Here is a 21,870-nt window from a genome sequence, read left to right on the forward strand (position 1 = left end):
AATTACAAGGCTGTGACCTGAGAAATCCTCCATATTCGAGGCTACTATGGAAATATATCCCCCCCCCCCCTGGTTCGGCAGCTTCACTAAAGGAGAATCCATCCCATGACCTCATTTTCCCAGACCGCTTCTGCTCTGAGCTTCAAAGGGCAGAACCTCCGGATGAACTCCACTAAGGAGGTTTCCCTTCAAAGGAAGAAACCTCAGCTCACTACTTCTAGAAGCCTCAAACACATCACAGAAGAGAAACCTACATTAATTAAGAAATCAGGCACACGAATTTATATGAAAAACAAGGTATGTGTTAAATATTGGATGAAATACAGCAATAGGCTTCAGTAGTTCAGGGTTGTCCCCAGAAACCTTACTTACAGATTTTCAGCAGTGTGGGCCAACTGCCAACAAAACCCATTCCCTAAGACACCCTCTCTCCAGGAAGTTGAGAAAATGACAAAGCTATATCCCTCACCAAGATTCTGGTATATTCCACAGCAACACTGAGCACCTCACTGGGATGGATCATCTCCAAACCCTACCTCCTGTCCCACACCCAGATGAACCCCTGGACACCCGACACATGCTGAGCAGGTAATGGTGCAGCCCTGTGAACAGTGCATGTTAAGGTCCACACAGCTCTTCCTTCGACAAGCTACCTGGGAAAGTGAAGTTATTATGCACATGCCCCAAGTTCCAGTACTCAGGAGGCAGAGGTAGGAGGATAGCAAAGGTCAAAGCCAGTCTGGGTTACTTAGTTAGACCACAGTCTTGAAAATCCAAAGCCTAGGATGTAGCTCATTGATAGGACACTTGTGTGGCATGGGTAAGGCCCAGGGTTTTGCTTTTAGCATCGGAAATGAAGAAGTTAAATTATGAAAAGAAACATAGGACTACATTATTAACAGGAGAAATGGACTTAGGACAATACACCAACTCTTAAGCAGGCTCGTCTACGGGCTAGCTAGAATGTAGAATGATGAATTAACTGAGAGACTTCAACTATAAAATTCATGAGCAATCTCCCTAAGCAAGCACCTCCTCTGGGTCATAGTTGTCTCTACCCATGGTGGGTGAATGTGGGTGGCAGACAGGATGCAGACTCACCTCTTGGGCCCAGGACCCTCACTTCCAGTGGAGCTAGGCCAGCCTTGCTGCTGTCCACTGTGAAGGACTGCAGGACGCGAGCTCGGACACCAGAGCCCAGCCCAGGGCCAGCAACTTTGACCTTGCTGGGATCCACAACATCTTTGGCAGGAACTCTGAAGGGACTGCCTGTAAAAGTCACAAAATTCTGAGCATGAAGCAATCAAAATAGCATTCTGTGTAGTCATACTGCTGCTCTACCTGGACAGCGACTGTATGTATGCACCGCAGTCAGCTCAACCTGCCCTGCAGTGGGTGCAGCTATGCGACCACAGCTATTCCCGTATCTGCCATGTAGCACTAAGCACATGTGGACACGGGATCTGGGGTCTCAGTGAGCCTTTCAGGAAGTCAAAGTAGGGCAATGAGAGCACATTCTTCTAACATCCTGTGTGGCATCAGTTGGGAGGCATACAAGGCAGAACACGTAGGAGACAATGAATTTGGTCTGCAGGAGACCAGAAAAAGCTTTTCAGTAAAATCAGTGCTATGATTTATGGTAGGAAGCAGCTACCACACAGGGGAAGCTACCCTTGGGGGAATTCCCAGGAAATCAAACAGGATACTCTCAGCCGGATGTTTCAACTCTCTTGGGAGTTACCTTGACTAAGCAGCCTGACACTAAGACAAGCAACACCTTACACTAAGTGCTGCTGGCTGGGGGCAGTTCTGGGGTTCAGGGGAGACTGATAATCAGTTCTGGGAGGAGACAGAACCTGAAGCACAGGAGTGAAGAGTGGGGCAGAGGCATAGAGGAGGAGAAGCAAGGCTCTTGGAGAATGGAGGCAGGCAGCTTAGTGACAGGAGTATATACAGAAGAGCAGAGCAGAGCAGGTAGGCCTCACAACCCACACCCAACCCCTTTCCCTCCTACAAAGCCACTGCCTTCCGAGCATGCATGGTTGCTCGGTTCCATGCTCCCCTGGTAAAGCCTATTTCTTTAAGGTTAAGCCATGGTATGCTGCAAGAAGGACTCTTGGGAAAACCTGAGGATCTTCCACGTTTTAATAATGTCCCTTGTAAAGACTAGTAAAACATGCTGAATCCAGGGAAATTAAGATTTGTAAGTGAAGCATTAAAAAGCAACAAGTGCAAAAGAGCCAGTATTGCCAACAGGACTTCTCACACAGCAGGAGTGCCACTGTCCCCTGCAACCTCAGGTTGTCAAGGCCATGATCAAAGAGCTCCGAGTATCATTTGCCACATGCAAAACATGTGTCCTTCGCGTTTCAAAAGGTAGGTCAACTGCCAGATGCCTTCCGTGGAAATAAATGTTTCTGCTATGGATCTCAGGAAGCTTCCACTTTGCAAAATTAGGGGTTTTATAAATACACTTACAGGAAGAACTGAGACCCTAGCAAAGGCAAGCAACGCCTTCCATGCCAGGGTTAGGCAACAAAAGAGTGTTGTATTGGGAGTGATAACTGGGACTCCAGTGTTAACAAGCAACAAGAGACTATCTCTGTGGCCAATCAGTAAGTCAGAACCTCACCTGGAAATTGTGTGAACTCAGCTTGAGAGTAGCTTTGTAACGGTATGCAATGGTCTAACATGTTCAGATATATTATCTTTGCCAACATCCTATTCTCTGTTCCAGGTAAACATCACCAGTTGACCACAACCCTTCAAGAATCCCAATTAATCAAGTAGTCTAGGCAGCTCCCACCAAAAGACCACAGTTGGCTCACCACAAGAAACCAGTAAGTTATTATAGGTAAGATGGGATAGTCTATTTAAAACAGTATCACCACCAACATGTAAGAGGCAGAAAGATTCCAAGTCTGAGGTTCTGTCTCAAAACAAAAAAATAAAAATCCGCCAGAGGTATGTATGAGTCCAGAAAAAACAACCCATATTTAATCATCCAAATACCCAGGAAAGCAAACAAGAAGCTGGTAGGTCATTGGATATTTCAGGTCTCAGGAGTTATCTTGGCTACACTAAGACAAGCAATGTCTTACACTAAGTGCCTCTGTCTGGGACAGTTTTAGAGTTCAGGGGAAACTGATTCAGCTCTGGGAAGAGACAGAACCAGAAGCATAAAGAGCCACCATCACCCCTGATAGAAGAGGCCCAGGTGCTCACTGATGGACCCAAACTCTTACTCCCTAATGCAGGGGAATTTCAAAGCTCATGCCACCCAGTACTTTCCCAAAGCCAAGGCAGCACCACTGCCCCTATAGCAGAAGCACACAGAAGTCAGCAGAATCAGCTGCCGAGTGAAAGACACTGTCACTTCTCATGGAGACCACCTTCAGGCTCAACTCTTTCACAAGCACTGCCCTGAGGCAAGGCACCAAAGAGGATCTTACAGCCCTACTCTGTCCCTTCTCCCCATTCACCTGTTTCCTATTAGCACAGAATTTAGCTGCATAAATGCTAGATAGGAGTTGCCCCAGGAGTGCGAGCTTTGTCTGTCTTGTTTCTAGCTGAAATACTAAAATTAAAACAAAACAAGCAAAAAACCCTATAAGATACAATCTTTATTTGTTTTCTTAAGACAGGGTTTCTCTGTGTAACAGTCCTGGTTGTCCCAGAACTTGCTCTGTAGACCAGGCTGGCCTCGAACTCAGAGTTCTACCTGCCTTTGCCTCCTCAGTGCTGTGATTATGTGTGCATAGATGGCAAGGGGAAAGAAAAGAGGAGTCAGAATCAGAAAAGCACAGGCCAGCAGACAGCCAAGACCCCTGAAAGCCAGCAGTTTAAGGACCCCTCAATCCCTTTGACACAATAGCATCCCACTGGGGAGGAAACCCACATGAGCCAGGAAGGTTCTCCTCTTTCCATCCCCCTGGAAGACACATCCTGGCTCAGTAATAGCCCTGGAGCTCTCAGACTTGCATCCCAACACAGTCCACATTCTCCAACATTCTTAGGCATGGATGTGCACATGAAATGGGGTTTTTAATCATTCTGTTATGCAACCAGAACTAGAATTTGCTGGAGATGCCACTCCATAAAAATAAAATGGAGGCCCTTCACACTTAATCACATCTTTATGGTTTCGATTTTTCCTACAGTAGTTCTCATCAGGGTGATTTTGTCTACAAAGACAAAGAACAATTTCCAGACATTTTTGGTTGTCACAGATGAAGGCTGCTTGCTGCAGGTATGCAGAGGCCAGAGATGCTGACATTACAATGCACAGAAAGCTCTTAAGCAATTTCTACACAGAATGCCAGCACAGTCAGAGATAAGAAACCCTGTTTTACACTAAAAGCATAGAACATCATTAAATAGCAAACAAATTAATAAATAAGAATTTGTATTCGTATGTCTTTACCAGCTGCCAGGATTGACAATGCAAAGAAAAACCAAGACACATAAACAAAGTGAGTAAAAGCCAAGCTCCAAAAGTCTCGGGGCTGAAGAAATGGCTCAGTGACTAAGAGCATTTATTGCTCTTACAGAGAACCTGGGTTCAATTCCCGACACCCACATCAGGTGGCTCACACCTGCTCCCTGAGGACTGAAAATCCTCTGCCTTCTTTGGGCAGCTGTATACAGGTGGCACAGATAAGCTCCTATAAGCACATGCATACAGTAACAATAACTTTAAAAAATAAAGACTTTTCAAATTTTGTAAAGAATGAACTTTCCCTTAAATCAGAAACCAAGTCACCCAAACTAAGTCATATGAACCACTATTCCTAGTGGAAGATCCAAGCCAATGCTTTCTACCATGTTACTGGGCTCCACTAAGTTGTGATGTCTTGGTACTGTGGTCATTGGAAAGATTCTCTCTGAAAAGTCTTTCCAAAAGCTTTCTACCTAAGAGAGATGAGCAAAACCAAATCTGTTTTCATCCGACATCATTTATTCTTTGAACCACTGCCCAAGGAATGGCTTACCGGGGATGTGGACACCTCCATATGTGATATTAACGTCATAATCTCCCGGAGCGAAGGGAACGTACTCGGCGCTGCAGCTGCCGTCCTTGTTGTCCCTGCAGTTTATCTTCGACTCTGATGGCCCCTCGACAGTTATGCCTAGCCCACCAATTCCTGCCCCTCTGGAAAGACAAGAGGCGGAGGGTGAAGTGTGAACAGTCCATGCCAGAATTCACTCCAAAAAACCATTATCAATGATTCTATTTCCTTAACCTGACGCAAGCAATGTGGCAATACCTCTCAGGCAGGGAATTTCTCAGAAGTTGCATACAGTCTTGACTCCTCCTTCCCAGGCTTAGCCTCCAACGGTATTTACTGTTTATTTCACAGGTTACAATAACCAATACAACACAGGGATGCACTTTAGAGTACTGAGCCTGTGTTTTACCAATGACCTACAATCATATCCCTTTGGAGTTAATATAATGGAATGTCTCGAATATTTTATTTACATAGAGGGTTAGCTATATACTTCTGTATTAAGTTAAGGAGCTTCTGTCTAGTCTTAGTGTGCTTAGCATCTTGATGATTATAATTTTTTCTGGTATACTTTTAGGTATACTTGGTCATTCTCTGTAACATCAATCTCAACACAAGAAAACGTTTAATACGTCTTTAAAAATGCATCTTACCAGAAGATGAAAGACCATGACACATAAGTAGGGCAAAGCTACAACTTTTTCCTCCCCTGAGACAGACAGGGTCTCATTCTGTAGCTCAGACTGGTCTCAAACTTAGAGCAATTCTCTTGTCTCAGACTTAGGAACCTCTTTTTTGTTGCTGTTTCCTTTCTGGGCTAACTACATAGGGATCAATACTCTGATCCCAGATCACTGCCTACCTGGTTACCACTGTGAAGACATTAGATTTGTTGGTAAAGGCTTCTTTCAATCCAGGACCTTGGGCATGGACCCGGGATGGCTGGCAGCCTTCAGTTACAGCCACTTTGAAGGGACTGTTTGGGATCGGCACGTCATCATATGTCACCTCCACTACATGGGAACCTGTCCAAACACAAACAAACAACAAATGGTACGTGTATACAATGTCACCACTTTGCGCTTTTATCTAATATTTTATAGATAGCACACCAACTACTATTTGAAAAGAGTAGATTAAGAACATAGGAACATAGGGCTGGAGACCAGTGGCTCAGTGGTTAAGAGCACATATTACACCGGGCAGTGGTGGTGCACGCCTTTAACCCCAGCACTTAGTAGGCGGATAGCAGGGAATTCGAGGCCAGCCTGGCCTACAGAGAGAGTTCCAAGACAGCCAGGACTGTTACACAGAGAAACTATGTCCCCAAAACCCAAAAACCAAAACCAAACCAAACAAACAAAAAGCATGTATTATTGCTCCTGCTGTGGACCTGAGCGAAGTTCCCAGCTCCTACATTAGCTGGCTCACAATCAGCAATCAGTTTTTAACTCCAGCTCAAGGGATTCTAATGCCCTCCACGGGCATGTGCATACACCTACTCGCATGCATGAGTGCACTCACACACTCACACTTTTAAAAAAGAAAATGGTAATATTAGTATAATCTCTCTCTCTCTCTTCCCTCCCTCCCTCCCCCCACCCCCGAACTCACTCTGTAGACCAGGCTGGCCTTAAACTCACAGAAATCCATCTGCCTCTATCTCCCCACAGATTATTTGTATATTAAATATGCAAACAACCTATGTATACCTTGAAAAGAACACTAAATTTGTACTTAAGGCAGTTAACCTAGACAGATTATCCTGATTTCAGAAAGCACTATCCAGGCATTAAAAGACCACACGAAATTCAGGAAATAGAAAAGCCAGTCATCTACAAATATCTGAAGAAAGTTGGACAGAATATTTATGGGATCATATATCCAAGAAAGGTGATAGAAGTGCTTTCCTTTTCTCTTTATGATTTCCTGATTCAAAAAAATTGCAAAAAAAGGTACACAAATCATACATTGTTAAATGCTAACAATCTGCTCAGCTGAACCTGGGGCTTAGCAACATATAACATAAGGCTAGTGTTTAATTAGGGTTTCTATTGCTGCCAAGAGATACCATGACCACAACTCTTAAAAAGGAAAACACTTAATTGTGGTGGCTCACAGTTCAGAGGTTTAGTCCATTATCTTCCGCCATGGCAGGAAGCAAGGCAGCACATAGAGAAGGAGCTGAGAGTTCTTACGTCTTGACTCACAGGCAACAGGAAGTGATTTGAGACACTGGGTGTGGCTTGAGCATATATGAGACCTCAAAGCCTGTCTCCACAGTGACACACTTCCTCTAACAAGGACACACCTACTCCAACAACGTCACATCTCCTAATAGTGCCATTCCCTTTGGGGGCCATTTTCTTTCAAACCATCATAGCCAATAAAGCAGGCATTGAACGGCCGGCCACTGGCCCCTCTGGGGAGGGTATCTTTTCCATTTCTGAGTAACATGCATTGTTCTCTGCTGAGGCAGGTTGAATAAAATGGGTCAGGTACATGAGTAGGTGGTAGACTTGGCCAAACAAATGGCCGACATAGCTCTGACGGAACAAGAGTCACTGCCACAGAGAGGAGGGCTCACCTTTCTCAAACGGTGTATATTCTACCTGGTAGGTCCCATCAGCATTGTCCTTGACAAAGCACTCAGTGGAAGCCCCTGAGGGGTTGGCAATGCGAGCTTTGATGTGGTCACCTCCAACCTGGGTCAAGGACCTTGAGTCAATCATGAAGTCTGTTGTGGCCTCCCGAAAAACATCTGTTGAACAATCACACAGTAAGAACATTACTGGGCAGTGGTGGCACATGCAAGGCAGAGGCAGGAGGATCTCTGAGTTTGAGGCCAGCCTGGTCTACAGAGCTAGTTCCAAGAAAACAAAAGCTACACAAAGAAACTCTGTCTTGAAAAACAAAAACAAAAGTGTAACCTTGGGCCCAAACAGGACTCCCTCACCCCACCCCATGAAGATTCACACTCTGGAATGCATTAGGTATAATTTTGGCGTCTTTAGAGTGATTTCGCTGACTGTGAAAGTCATTGGCCAAGCGAAACAAAACTGCTCACACAAAGATGAGGATTAGGCCAGGTGCAGAGGTGCATGCCTAGAATTTTAGCCACTCAAAAGCATGAAACAAGGGAGTCGTGAGTTCAAGACCAGCCTAGGCTACATAGTGAGACCCTGTCTCAAGACAAAAACAAAGGTAGTGACCCAGGACATGGGCAAAGACAGACTAGTTCTGCCCTTTGTATATTATTAACACATTTTACATCATTTAACTCCAACTAAGTCCCAGTGACATGACAAAAATATTATCAAAGATTTTTGGCTTTTCCACACAAATTGGAAATCAGCTGAGAATGCTAGCCCCATCTACCAGGGAGAAACAAAAAAAAAAAAAAAAATGGGAACTTGGTGGAGTGCAACCTCTGGAAACAATGTGAGCTCTATTTTCCTTTATTGTCCCCTTCCCCCATTCGTCAACCACACAAGGCAGAGGCTATAGGTGAGAACCTGACCCCTGGCAGGTAGTGGAGTTTGTTCTGGAGACTCACCTTTTCCTTCTATGCCTGGTCCAAAGGCTTTGATCCCACTAGTGTCTATGGCGGGCTCCACTTTGACCCGGGTGGGAAAATGTGGTACAAGCTCACCACCGTACTTCATGGTCAGAGTGTACATGCCAGCTGTCAGGGGTACATAGGTCACTGCGTAGGTACCATCTTTGTTGTTCTGGATAGAAACTTCAGCTTTCGCCCCTGAGTCTGAGACAGCTTCCAGGCCCAGAGTCCCGGGCCCTGCTTCTGAACAGTCAACAGTAAGGAGTCCGGCTTCACCCGCCTTCCCATGTTCTAGACCTGGTCCTGATGCCACAACCTTAGAGGGGTCAAATGGCATTTCAATGTCAGCTTTGAAGGGAGAGCCAGGAATGTGGACTTCCTCAAAGAGAATGTTGACAAAATATTCTCCAGGCTTTGTGGGAAGGTAAGAGACGGAGCAGGTGCCATCACCATTGTCAGAGCATTCGATTTTGGCCTCACATGGACCTTCCACGGTTAGACCCAAACCTCCAGTTCCAGCTCCTTTGGTGTCAATGGTGAACTCAGCAGGCTTGCCTACAAGACCTCCTTCCAGGCCAGGACCATGGGCCTTCACCTGTTTGAACAAAGAATAAAAGTCAAATCCTATCTATAGCTGCTGTGGCTACCCAGTCAGCCATGCTTCTAACACTTGTGACCGCAAATCACACAAAAGCACACATCAGTTAAATATCCCATAGCCCTGGGGCTGGTGGTCATGCACATGCACACGTTAATACGTGCATCAGTCAGGGTCCAAGAATGCAACAGAGCTGCTCAAAAGAACAGGTAGGATAGAAAGAGCCCTTAGGATAGGTAAAGTGGTAGGTCTGCTCTAATGCTTCATTCTTTGCCCTGCCTCTTCTGAACCACAAGGCTGGATGTGAGACCCTAACATCTTGACTAACACAGACACACACACGTTTGCTTGGTTGGGGCCTCAAGAAGGTACAGTAGTTTGGGTTGCTACAGATCCATCAATAAATCTTATATAATAAAATTGTGTTTTGGAAGAGATAACTATAGAATTCATGCCATTCGGACCACTGGAAATATCCCCAAATCATTTGAATGGAGGAGACTAGGACTAAGGATAATGTACTTTGATGTCTGCTAGGATAGGCTCTGTAGGATGAACTCCATCTGTGTAGCGGACACTGGGCTGAGGCCGTTACAGTCTTGCCTATCCCTATGGGCTGACTACTGGTTATGTACATTGTTACGCTAACCAACACATAAAGGACTCTCTCACCAGAGTTTTGCAAACAGAGGAAAGAGAGGATAGTTCAACTGTTAAGGGAACCAGGAACTCTGAACTGCAGAACATCTGTCAGCCATTGAGAGCTCATATACATCAGAGAGACTTTCCCCGCATCTTTCTCAGGTAGTACTCCAAATCATCTCTGACAATAGGGCAACCCCAAACTGACCTTGGTGGGATCTGGTGGTAGTGACGCCTCCACAGTATAGGGGCTTCCAGGCACTGGGTGTCCATCATAGGTGACGTCTACAGCAAACAGCCCCTCCTCCCGAGGGATGAATTTGGCCGTACTGCTTTCCTTGCCGGCCACTGGTGCTACCAGGCATGGCACAACCTTCCGAGAAGGGCTCAGGATTGTCACATCCAGCTTGCCCTGGCCTCCTGCCCCCTTAGTGTCAATGGCAAATTCCTGATCCTTCCCAACCTCAACTCCTGTGGGAAGGGAGACAAGGTAAAGTGATGAGCTGCTGCCTGTCAGCAGCAAAGAAAGAGAGAGCAAGGTAAAGGTAACACACTGGACATGGGCTTCTACCTCAGTTGCCACAATAAATAACGACTGATGTAAGGACAAGAAGCAAGAGTAATACAACAACATTTAAGCCTCAACGACTGGCATAAGCACAACACAGCGAGTCACTAACACTGACAATAACAGGCATTTACTAAACACAGTTTCTATGCCAGTCACAAATATTGTACATGGTCGCCTTCAATTTACATACTAGTTCTATGGGCTGTTTATTAAGAACAAGTGGCCTTTACAGATGGGGAAACCGAGGCTCTGAGGCTAATTAACTTTTCTAGGATAACATATCTAGCAGATCACAAAGCTGGGAATCAAACAAATCTATCTCACCCCATGGTCTGCTTTGATGATAGATTATAATTACAGTACAATCCAGCACGGCTCGCTTCGTCACTTCCTTATGGTAATAATCTTACATGGAAACTCACCCTTAATAAGTCACTATTTTTAACTCCTGACAGAAAATTCAACCCTACTACCATCCCCACCCACAAGAAGGCAGAAGTCAAAGCTGGTAAGGTCTTTGGGTCACATAGCAAAATCTTGCATATTAAAGAGGGTAACCTCAATGGTTAGGAGCACAGACTGCTCTTGCAGAAACTGTAGTTCCCAGCCCCCGCATAAGGCAATCCACAGCTGCCTGTAATTACAGCTCCGGGGGATGGACAACGTCTTCCAGACTCCACAGGCACCTGCACTCATGTGCATGCAATGCCCCCCATACACATAATTAAACTTTAAAATAATAAAAATAAATCTTGAAACAGTCTTTGCAAGGCAAGGCTGTAGGAACCCCAGGTGTTGTTTTGACAGAAACAAGGAAAGGGTTTCAACCAAAACAAAAGCACTGGCAATATAGGACCCTGCCACAATCGGGCAAATCTTATAACTCTGGGGACATGGAGGCACCTGCCAAGGCCAGCGCAGCAGCCCACAAGTTCCATGTCCCAACAGGGCAGAGACATTCCATGTTTTTCCTTTTCTGCAGTCAAAACTTGATGTCCCAGGAAAAGAAGAACGAAGGGAACACATGACGTATCTGAGTAGTGGCTGTCACATGCTCACAGCCTTTTGTCCCCAGCCACAAAAGCCAGCAGAGACTCACTTAACAGCTTCCAGAATGTGAGCTAGCCTAGTACAAAAGTGTGTGCAGGACACACCCAATGAAGGTTCTCACTGAAGGCCAGTTGAGACTTTACGGGACTCTCGGAGGAGGTTAGTCTGGCGTACACACACCAGGTATGCAGACTTGTCCCACTGACTAGGTGTCCTGAAATCAGGTGAGCATACAACACTGAGGGTCATCCAGTTTGGGACTCTTCAAGCAGTTAATACTAATGAAGAAGACTGAATTGCATCATGACTTCTAAAATGTATCACTGATCTCAAAGGGTAGCACAGGACAAAGCCTATTGGCAGGACAGGATAACTTCAATGCAAGATAAATACTACCAAGTGTTTTCTCTGGATACATCTATATGGATAGATGCAGGAGGGTGTGAAAGTAATATGCAAGACCTTATTTAAAACCCAAAGACGTTTTTAAAATGCACCAGCTAACTCTCAGAACTTTGGTTAACTGTAGCAAGCAGGATAAAGCATATCCAACCACCAACTTGCAGGTTATATGCAGCCACATTCTGCCTAGGACAGACACTCAAATCATTACCTCACTTAAAAAACATTAGGAACTAAAAACAACAGCAACAACAACAACAACAAGAAAACCTCAACTGTATGGGTCATGAAAGTGAATTTTGTAAATGGTAACATCATTTTGCAATGTCCAAAGATTGGACATTTGTATGTAAGAGCTGCCTGATGAAAAAATGGGCTTATTTATTCTTCAAATTATAATTACTTTGAGTGTGTGTGGAAGCCAAGTGAGCATAATAAGCATGTTGGTACTCATACTGTACTATTCTCTTTATGTTTGAAGTTTTCCATAACAATAACAACAACAATAATGATAAAAAACATTAAAGGGCTGGAAATCCAGCTCAATGACAGGGTGCTTGCCTAGCGTGTACAAGGCTCTGCATGGGCTCTCTATAGCTTCAGTACCACAAAAAAAAACAAAACCCAACTTTTAAATTTTAACAAAAATAAAATGATGTTATAATGTTTTTATAACAATATAAAATGGGGTAAGATACATATCAAGCTAAAGGGGGAAAACAGAAGGAGAAGGTTATGGTTTCTAAGTGCCAAGAAATTGATTTCTATGTATGACCATTGACCTTAATGTAATTCAGATGCCCAAGATGGTTGGCACAGTGTGACTCTTATCCAAAAATAACATTCTTTAGTTTCTCTCTTTATGAAAACTTCCTATGGTAACATCAGCAGTTACGGAGAGCTGACTACATTTTCTGCATTATTACTTAATTTTTTTTTTACAATACTTCCATGAATCTAAGCCTGGTATGCATAAGTGACACACACGTCACAGAACTAGTTCCCAGCACAGCTCTCGTTCCAACCTAAGTCTGTCCACTGCAACATCTCTTTAAGACAGAATTAGTTTTCCTGAAAATTCCATATAATAGCAGTCACAGTTGCTGGTTGTCAGTGATCTTATTAAACACTTACTGTTTTCTAGTCCATTGATTTTTATCTTGCTCAGATCCAGTGGAGCAGCAACACCCACGGTGAAAGGACTTTTAGGAATGGGATCACCACCGTACGTCACCAAAACCTGCATGTTACCCTGGAATGAAAGAGAGAAAAGGATTACACTTTAGTGCGCTTCGCACTAATATGCCCTCCAGAACCTTCATTCCTCCCAGGGCCATAGTGAGCTTGAATTCATTAACTAAGTTTAATTAATTTTTCTTGTTTCTCATATATGCCAGGCTGGCTCTGAACTTGCTATACAGCAGAGGATCCTCTAACTTTTGATCCTCCAAGATTATATGCTACGACACCTAGCTAATGCAATGTTGGGGATCAAACCTATGGCTTCACGTATGCCAAGCAAATATTCTACCAACCGAGCTATAGTTACAGTTTGACTCTTAGTGGTTTCAGAAAACATCTTAAAATACTTCTTTAAACTTTGGAACGCATGGCAAGAACAATAATAAAAATAATAAAAAAGCAGTTAGTAACAGAGACAATAAGCTGGGAATTAATGCCAGGCCTGTGCTATGAACTTTCATGTATTTCCTTAATTCAAAAGTCACAAAACAGAGTCAGGTGGTGGTGGCACACACCTTTAACTCCTACATTCAGAGGGCAAAGGCAGGTGGATCTCTGTGAGTTTGAGGCCAGCCTGGTCTACAAAGAGTGTTCCAGGATAGCCAAAACTGTTATACGGAGAAACCATATCTCAAAAAACCAAAAAGAAAGAAAGAAGGAAGGGAGGGAAGAAGGAAGGAACAAAGAAATCACAAAACAGTCCTAAGGAGTAGTTCTTAACATCTTCTTTTCAAGAAGACCTTCCTTGTTCCGAGAGGCGATGGAACATGCTTCTATCACGCACACTTGGTAAAGTGCATGCTGGATTCACACCATGGAACCCAAACCTTTACTTCTTGGCTTTGCCACAGCACCTCGCACCATGACACAAGCCAACCTCGGCCACGTACAGCATTGGACCTGGAGCCTCTAAACCAAGAGAACCAGTTCCTTCAATACTTGGCAATCAGTTTTGGGACACTGGGCCACACATAGGAGCATTCTTAGATCAGCACACAGATACTAACTACTAACTCACTAGAATTAGAGTGAAGGAAAGAAGAGCTGTGTGAAGGCAGACTGTCCTGGAAGACTGGCAGGTTCCCTTACTGGAAGCCCTGGTGGCTGCAGAGGCACACATAGCACAACCATGCAGTTTTTGTTCTCTGTCCACAGGTCCCGAGCCAACTCACTGTTGGCTTCCTCTCACCACATTTGCCTCTACGTCCAGGAATAACCAAGTATGTAGGAGAGTGAGAAGAGTCCCTAGACAATCCAGGCTCTCTGGCACACAGGCCCTACTAAAAGCTGTCACCAGTCAAGTGTTAAAAGGGTGTAGCTTTTGGCTTGATGTATATTTTCTCACATTCTTTCTGTAACTAAAGAAGGGAAAGAGAGCCAAGGGGAGGAGGGATGCCTGCATCAATGAAGGAGGAATAACTGATTTTCCAGGAGTCTTAATTCGGTGCACAAAACCAACTGGCCTACCTTAAGGGTCTAACATTTCATGCTAAAATGTGCATAGGTCAAATTCAACAGAGCTGGGAGCCAGCCAAGGGAGAAGAAAGGTCTCCTTTAACGCTTAAAGAAACACGGATTTGTTATTGCAGTCACTGCAATATTCCCAACAATGTCAGTTCTCCTGAGCCTCCATTTCCCATTAGCCTCGAACTCCTTTGGGGGTTAGGCCTCAAGGCTAATTAGGGACCTTAGTAATAGAGCTTGACACCCCAGTATGTTTTCTGGTCACATCCTTAAAGTGCTAGAGTAAGAGAAAAGTCCCCTTCCTGTTAAGCCCGCCCAGCTCATAAAAGAAAGTATGCTTCATTTCCACTCACAAAAGCAAAGCACAACTTAGATAGGAAATGAACTTTGCCTTAAACAATCTTAAGGGGTGGGTGTGGGTAGTCTTGGAGACTTACACTTCCAATTCCTAAGCATTTTCAGTTTCTTCGGAGGCCAAGCTAAGAACAAACAGTACCTTCCTGGCCCCCCAGGACTGTCTAAGGCAGTAATCACCTGTGTGCTATACCAGGGTGTAGCTGCCTGCAAAACAGTTTTCTGTTCCTCCCTCCATGCTTCTGAGACCTGACCTTTATTCTACAAAAACAAAATATCCCACAGTAGTAAGACACAGATGTGACAGCTTACAAGACAGAGCAGCAGAGCCTTCTACAGGCTCCTCCACTTCAGAGTCTCCTGAGAGAAACCATCACCACCAACATGGCTTAACCCTGACACAACACAGCAGGAGGTCTGGGTGAGAAGTCTAGCCACTTGAGACTATGAGACCGCAGACAAGCAATGTCACTGGGCAAGACTGGGGCTCTCTGTGACCTCTGGGAGAATGCTGAAGTCCCACCTATCATGCCCATGCTTTGAAGACAAAACTGCTTTGACCACTGTATCATAACGGACATATCCAACCAATTTGTGTTAACTGTCCACTGCAGGCAAGTCCCTGCAGACTGTCATTCAGAGACTAACATAGAACAGAAGACAGCAGTCAAAGCATACAGGACTTTAGCTTCTCAGAAGTATGACCTGCATTCTGAGGAGGAATTACAAAATCTAGTCCTGGATGTACCCATGCCTCTCCACATACATCAGTAGCTGCCTGGAAGCTCCAAAAATTCATCGTAAGAAGGCATGCCTGTGGCCATTAGCTCCCAAAGCATGCCCCTTTCTCCACACAGGGAACAGCACTCTGAATGGCCCAGGAATCGTAACTTTAGCCCACAGCAAAGCCTACAGGTACACCTTCCTTCACCCACTCTGGGGTGCTTTGGGCTCCTCCCAAGAATGAGATACAGGCTGTGCATCTTAACTCCTCTGCCAGATTATAATGTTCCTAGGCCAGTTTTGCTTGTGAATATAGGCACACTATTATTTGCCCCTTCATTTAGCTCCTAGTCAACAAACGGTGTCCAACATGTAGACAATTGCATCCATAGAAAACCTGAGAGAGCCTGGGAAGTAATTCTAGACACAAAATAACAGTGTTAAGCATGACTCTTGGTAGCAGCAATTTCTTGGATTTGCTCTTTTTGCTAGAGGCAAGTGCATCTCATTTAAGAGAGGCTTCCTGACTCAGCTTTAGTGGCAAAAATGTGCAGCTTTTTTTTTTTTTAAAGGGGCCCTGATACCAAACACTTAAATGGTGTTTATGAATTGCTGACAGCATGCTTCTTGGTGGTGTCAGGGGCCTTGAAACTCCATAGAGTTGTGGCAATAAGCATGACTCTAGCCAGTACCTCTGCCATGAGGCTAGACTCTCAGAAAGCTAAAGAATGGGCTGGATCCAGCCATCAAAGCACAGCTTTAATCCTAGCCATATTGCTTAGCAAATTAAAGACTCATGTGGTCAGAAAAAGAGAGACGTACAATACTCAGATAAAGAAAACCTCTAAATGTTTTACAGTGTGTTTAAAAATATATGTAGGCTTGGGAGAGAAAAGAAAAAGGATCAAGTCCTTAAAAATAAAAAAAGAAAGAAAGAGTAGTTGGGTGTGGTGGCACATTTAAAGAATCCCAACACTTAGGAGGCAGAGGCAGGCAGATCTCTGTGAGTTCAAGGACAACCTGCTCTACTGAGTGAGCTCCAGGACAGCAAAGATACACAAAGAAACCCTGTCTCAAAAAGCCAAAAATTAAAAATAAAAAAAAAAGAAATAGAGTTTAAAATAAAGCCACGTAAAGATGAAAAATACACAGAGGGTCTGGATACTGTATGTTATTGTGTTGTCTTTAAATTGTTTGATGGCTGAGGAAGGAGCAAAAGCTGCTAAAAGTATTTGATAATAATTGCTGCTGGATTAATCCAACATATCTATATTTTGAAAATGCTTTGACTTAAAAGAGGACCTCTGTTGGAATTTCCTCTGAGTTCTGCATCCAGAACAGTTTCAAAACTGTTGGCTGAGATGATCAAGCCTCACAGAATATTACATTCAGGACTTGACCATAATGTTTTCTTTAGGTCCCCATAAGATTATCAGCATCCCCAATCAGCAGGAAGTATCCTGGAAAACTATGCCCACATTCCCCCCACAAAATGGATTATGGATGTTTTTCTTTGTTTAGAGGGTTGGTTACAAGTTGTATGGCTAATGATCAGGAAGAAAGCTAAACATGCAAGATTCAATTCAGAGTTATTGTTTTGAAAAAAAGGGGGTGTTGTGGGACAATGGTTTTACCCTGTAAAGATTTGTTTCTTGTATTTGTTTAATAAAATGCTGATTGGCCAGCAGCCAGGCAGGAAGTAGAGGTGGGGGCAACAAGAACAGGAGAATTCTGAGAAGAAAGGTTCAGTCTGCAGTCGTCAGGAAGCCAGACACAGATCAAGCAAGATGTGACTGTCTTGCTGAGAAAGGTACCAAGCCACACAGCTAACACAGACAAGTACTATGAGCTAATATAAGTTTTAAGAGTTAATAAAAAGTGTGAGCTAAGGGAACACCTACAGCACTAGGTCTAGTTCTTGGGCCTGGGGATGGGAAGATACATGCAGGACACACTATCCTACCTTGGTGTGGAGGTTTGCATGAGAATAGTTTTCATAGGTTCATGTATTGGAATGCTTGATCCCTAGCTGGTGAATAATTTAGGAAGGATTAGGAGATATGACCTTATTGGAGGAGATATATCATTGGGAGTGGGCCTGGAAGTTCCAAAAGTCCATGTCAGGCCAGTCTCACCCTCTCTATGTCTGTTGCCTGGGAATCAGAATGTAAGCTCTCAGCTACTCCTCCAGTGCCATGTCTGCATGCCTGCCTGAGCCATGTTCCCAACCATGACGTCATGGATTGACACTCTGAGACTGTAAGCAAGGCCCCAATTAAAAGACTTCTTCTGTGGGTTGCCTAGGTGATAGTTTCTTTCCACAAGAACAATAAGGCACTTGGGTAGCTCACAGTTCTGGAGGAGACATGCTACATGTTTCCTTTGCCATAGGACAAATGATGGAACTATGAGGATTGCTCTACACAGCCTACAAGAAGGATTCCACAAAATGTCTACAACAGTAACGTTAAAACCAAGACTCCACTAGGTTCCTTGGACATAACACAGCCCTGAGAGGCCTCTTAGCATACTAACAGCTCTCAAAGCTGCTGCTACCAGAGAACTATATGAACTTGACCTCAGAAGCATGCTGAAGTAAAGTGCTTCCTACTCTAGCATCACTTCAAACCTGATAAGACTTGACTTGGGCTCTTGACATGCATCTTGATTGGCAGCTGGGTATACATAGGGCAAGGGATCTACTTTGTTTTTAGTGGGTTCAAGTCAAACCCTGACTTTCATCCTGGTACCTGCAATTTAAAAGACTCATCCCAAAGACAAAGAATATGATAGATAGATGGAAAATGAAGTTAAGTCACAAAGTGTCCAGAAAAGGACCCATGATCACCTTAGGTTCATGACCATGCTTTCTGGTACTTTTTCCCCAGGAATAAAGAAAACTTGCAGCAAAGATCTTGCCAAGCTCCCAGCCTAAGGTCCCACCAGTTCTCAGAACCATTAGTGAGAAGAAACTGAGGGCTAATAATTACTGAGTCTTACATCATCTATAAATGTGTTCATTTTACTATTAGTAAAAAAGAACCTTTCAGTGGGACTTCTTCAAAGTGCTTGGGAAGAAGAAAATCTGGAGGTAAGAGGCCACATTCCTATAATATTATACTCAGATTTTATCCCAGAGAATTTCCCCCATTGTCAGGGAAGTTCCAAAGAAAAGATACTATCTCTAAGAATGTGTAACCCTAAAACAAGAAGGCTAGCCACACACATCCCATTCTTACTGTACCCCTACTTTTCCCCACTTGACTCTTGCCAGTTCCATGCTGAGAGGGCCCTGGCAGTGAAAGGCTTGAGCAGTGTTTCTGAAGACTGTACAATCTTGTCCTGCAAATGGCTTATTAACAAAGGGGGCTCCCTCCTTCTCAGAATGACGGCATCTCAGAGCTCAGAATGACTATCTATATAACACTAAGCATGAGTATTAAAATCCATACTTTCCTGCCAAAATATCTGCTCTCCAGACTCTGGAGGTGTGAACATGAAGCAAAAGCTTAATTCTAAGCAAATGCAAGGGGTTCAAAATTCCAGTTTTGCAAGAAAGGAGCATGGGGAAGAGGGATGGGGACGAGGCCTGCTCAGCACCACAAATACGCTTCTCAAGTGTAGCAGGCAATTTTGTTATGAAAAGAATGAATTTAAAAATAACAGACACAAACTTGTATGGAAGGGTAGCTTTTAGACCCTTATATAAAATAACAAATAAATCTGCCTAGACAGCAAGATTCCTCAGAATTCCTGCACTTTGAAATAGGGAGCAATTTGTTGCTCTAAATAGTGGGCTTTGGGCCTTAGGGGTTAAAAGCTGAATGGGCTCATTGAGAAAAGATCCCTCTAAAACACCTCATTAAAAAACTAAATGATGTGAAACAGCCCACAAGGGAAACTGCAGGTGAGGGACCATTTTTTATAATTAATCAGGTTGAGAAGCAGTGGAATAGGGGTGGGGGTGAGGTTGAGCATAAGGTAGACTGGGTAGGTTCTTTATATAAGAACTCAGTGCTTCTCTGATCAAACCCCACACTGAGGTAGAGATGTGGGGCTGCCTTCCTACTTCTCTGGGAAGCCCGTAGCAGCCTTGGGGTTTCTTTCCTCCCGAGAGCACACACTGTGCGGTACCACTACATGCACTGATCATTCCCATGGCATGCACAGCACAGCATCGTGAGGGAAATGCCTGACCAGAAAAGCAAGGGACAAGAAGGAATCTTACCTGCTGGGTTGGGGTGTATTTAACAGTATGTGAGTAGTCATAGTTATCAATGATGTCCAAGTCCTTCACTGCATCACTAGGAAGGAGGCTGCTGAACTGCACGTTGAGCGGTGCTTTCCCAGCCCCCTTGGTATACACGGTGAAGTGGGTTGGCTTCCCATTTTCCACACCTGGAAGGACACAGGGAAGGGGGAGACAGATGCCGGAGAGGTTTCACTTTTAGAACCAGTCTGACAGGCTCAACAGCACGGCTCCACAGCAGCAGCCAGGGACACATTGTTCCTGCCACATCAGAGCCCTTCACTGAAGAGAAGTCCCTGGAGGTCTAGACAGTGCAGAGAGATCAAGGCAGCCTTACCCATCACAGTCTTACCTGCTTGACTCAACCCCGGACCTTCTGCCTTCACTTTGCTGGCATCGTGGGAAGGGTCAACTTTGACTCTGAAAGGGCTGGCAGGGATTTCCTGAAGCAAAGACATGTCTGAGAAGGGAGGCCCCTAGGGAATCTTCAGAGCTTAACCTTCTGCCCAAACACAATGGACAAAGGCTGCCCTAATGCCCAGTTTAACAAGTGATGGAGAAACTTCCATTATTGTAGGTGAAGTCTGCACACACAGGTGCACATCTGGAACCCTAATAGCAAAACCACCCTTGGGTCTTTAATACCAGATGTTGGGGGCTAAAGATAAAAAAAAATACTACTCAGAATAAAGTAAAATCCAACATAATACAGGGTTAGGAGGCAGAAAATGTCCTCCAGGGCGAGCTGTGGGTGGAGGTGTGAGGGCTTCAAGGAAGTAATCAGAAACAGAGTGAGTACAATTCTTCAAAAAGAATTTCCAGGCTGTCAGAGTAAGAGAATAAATTAATTAGACCATGTCAACTTAAGATCATTAACTTGAGGCACAGGCTATTCTCCTGAGCTTCCTAATTTTTATACAGTTAAGTTTGATCAGTAGGATTTCAAAATGCCTAGTTTCAGAGTGCTCCTTACAGGACTACCATTATCATTTCAAAAAGCTCTTGCTATAAAAGCCTAAGGGCAGAGACCAGGGTTATTACTGCAGAAGGGTCAAAGGGAGGCACATCTAGAAGTTGCCTAACTCTGCAATCAAAAGGTTAGTGAATGTTTCTAACAAGTCAATTTCTGCTTAGAGTCCTACTTTTAACCACTGAGAGAGAAAGAAGTGAGAATTTAGCTTAGCCTCCTCCCACCCCTTTCTGGTTTTAAGAAAATAGAGAAAGGGAACATCGCTCTCAAAGCATCTCTCTCAGCTGGTATCTCAGGGGATACGTACACAGGTGGCCTAAAAGCACAGGGCTCACCCCTCTCTGTGCCTCTCAGGCCCTAAGACCTACCTGAGATGCAAAGAGAACCTTGATGGTGTATCGTCCGGCAGCAGGAGGCACATACTTGACTGTAAATGTGTCATTGACATTGTGAATAATGTCGAAATCCACATCTTCCTCATCCTCACTCAGCACGCGGGCATCACACTTAATGCCAACACTGACATCACCTAAGACAGACATGCTCAGTGAGTACCAGCTTACAGGCAGCAGCATGTCTTAGGCAATCACTTCCAGCCCGGGTTAACACCCCACAAGAGCCAACTCCAGAAAGGGAAGGTGGTAAATCAGCATTTTGGAAAAGAATGCACTAAGATAATTACCAAGCAACGAACAAAGCTCATGGGTAAACAACCGCATACTACAATGGGCTACTTCCTAGTTCAAAGTTCACTGCCCTCCAAATGTTGTAAGGGTGTTCTTCTCAAGGAGTGATAATGACTGGGGTGGATAGGTCTGATCTCACCTTCCCCAGCCTCTGTACAATCCACGGTGAAGTGCGTAGGCTCATTTGCCTTCAGACCACTTCTCTCCACACCTGGTCCAAACACTTTGACCTTCTGGGGATGGCTCCCTTGCCCAATGTTGACCTGGAAAAGATGTGAACCTAGGAAATAAATCTATAAAAAAAGTATTGCCTCCCTTAGGTTCAAGCATAAGACTAGAAATGGCCGTTTT

At 44.3% G+C, this 21,870-nt stretch overlaps 1 protein-coding gene across 3 annotated transcripts in view; it reads right to left on the reverse strand.

Moving 5' to 3' along the window:
• Flnb (filamin B) overlaps positions 1-21,870 on the reverse strand; it is a 139,830-nt gene that overhangs the window by 39,265 nt on the left and 78,695 nt on the right. For all 3 annotated transcript variants that reach the window (XM_038350205.2, XM_038350204.2, XM_038350206.2), the window contains exons 15-25: positions 21,659-21,782; positions 21,202-21,362; positions 20,216-20,306; positions 19,843-20,012; positions 12,966-13,083; positions 10,017-10,279; positions 8,566-9,163; positions 7,597-7,770; positions 5,872-6,034; positions 4,992-5,152; positions 1,102-1,269 (exon numbers count right to left, since the gene is read on the reverse strand). In XM_038350205.2, coding sequence (XP_038206133.1) covers positions 1,102-1,269; positions 4,992-5,152; positions 5,872-6,034; positions 7,597-7,770; positions 8,566-9,163; positions 10,017-10,279; positions 12,966-13,083; positions 19,843-20,012; positions 20,216-20,306; positions 21,202-21,362; positions 21,659-21,782 — 2,191 coding nt within the window. The remainder of the gene's footprint in view (positions 1-1,101; positions 1,270-4,991; positions 5,153-5,871; positions 6,035-7,596; positions 7,771-8,565; positions 9,164-10,016; positions 10,280-12,965; positions 13,084-19,842; positions 20,013-20,215; positions 20,307-21,201; positions 21,363-21,658; positions 21,783-21,870) is intronic.

Source organism: Arvicola amphibius, chromosome 12, assembly GCF_903992535.2.
Source record: "Arvicola amphibius chromosome 12, mArvAmp1.2, whole genome shotgun sequence".
Classification (NCBI taxonomy): domain Eukaryota; kingdom Metazoa; phylum Chordata; class Mammalia; order Rodentia; family Cricetidae; genus Arvicola; species Arvicola amphibius.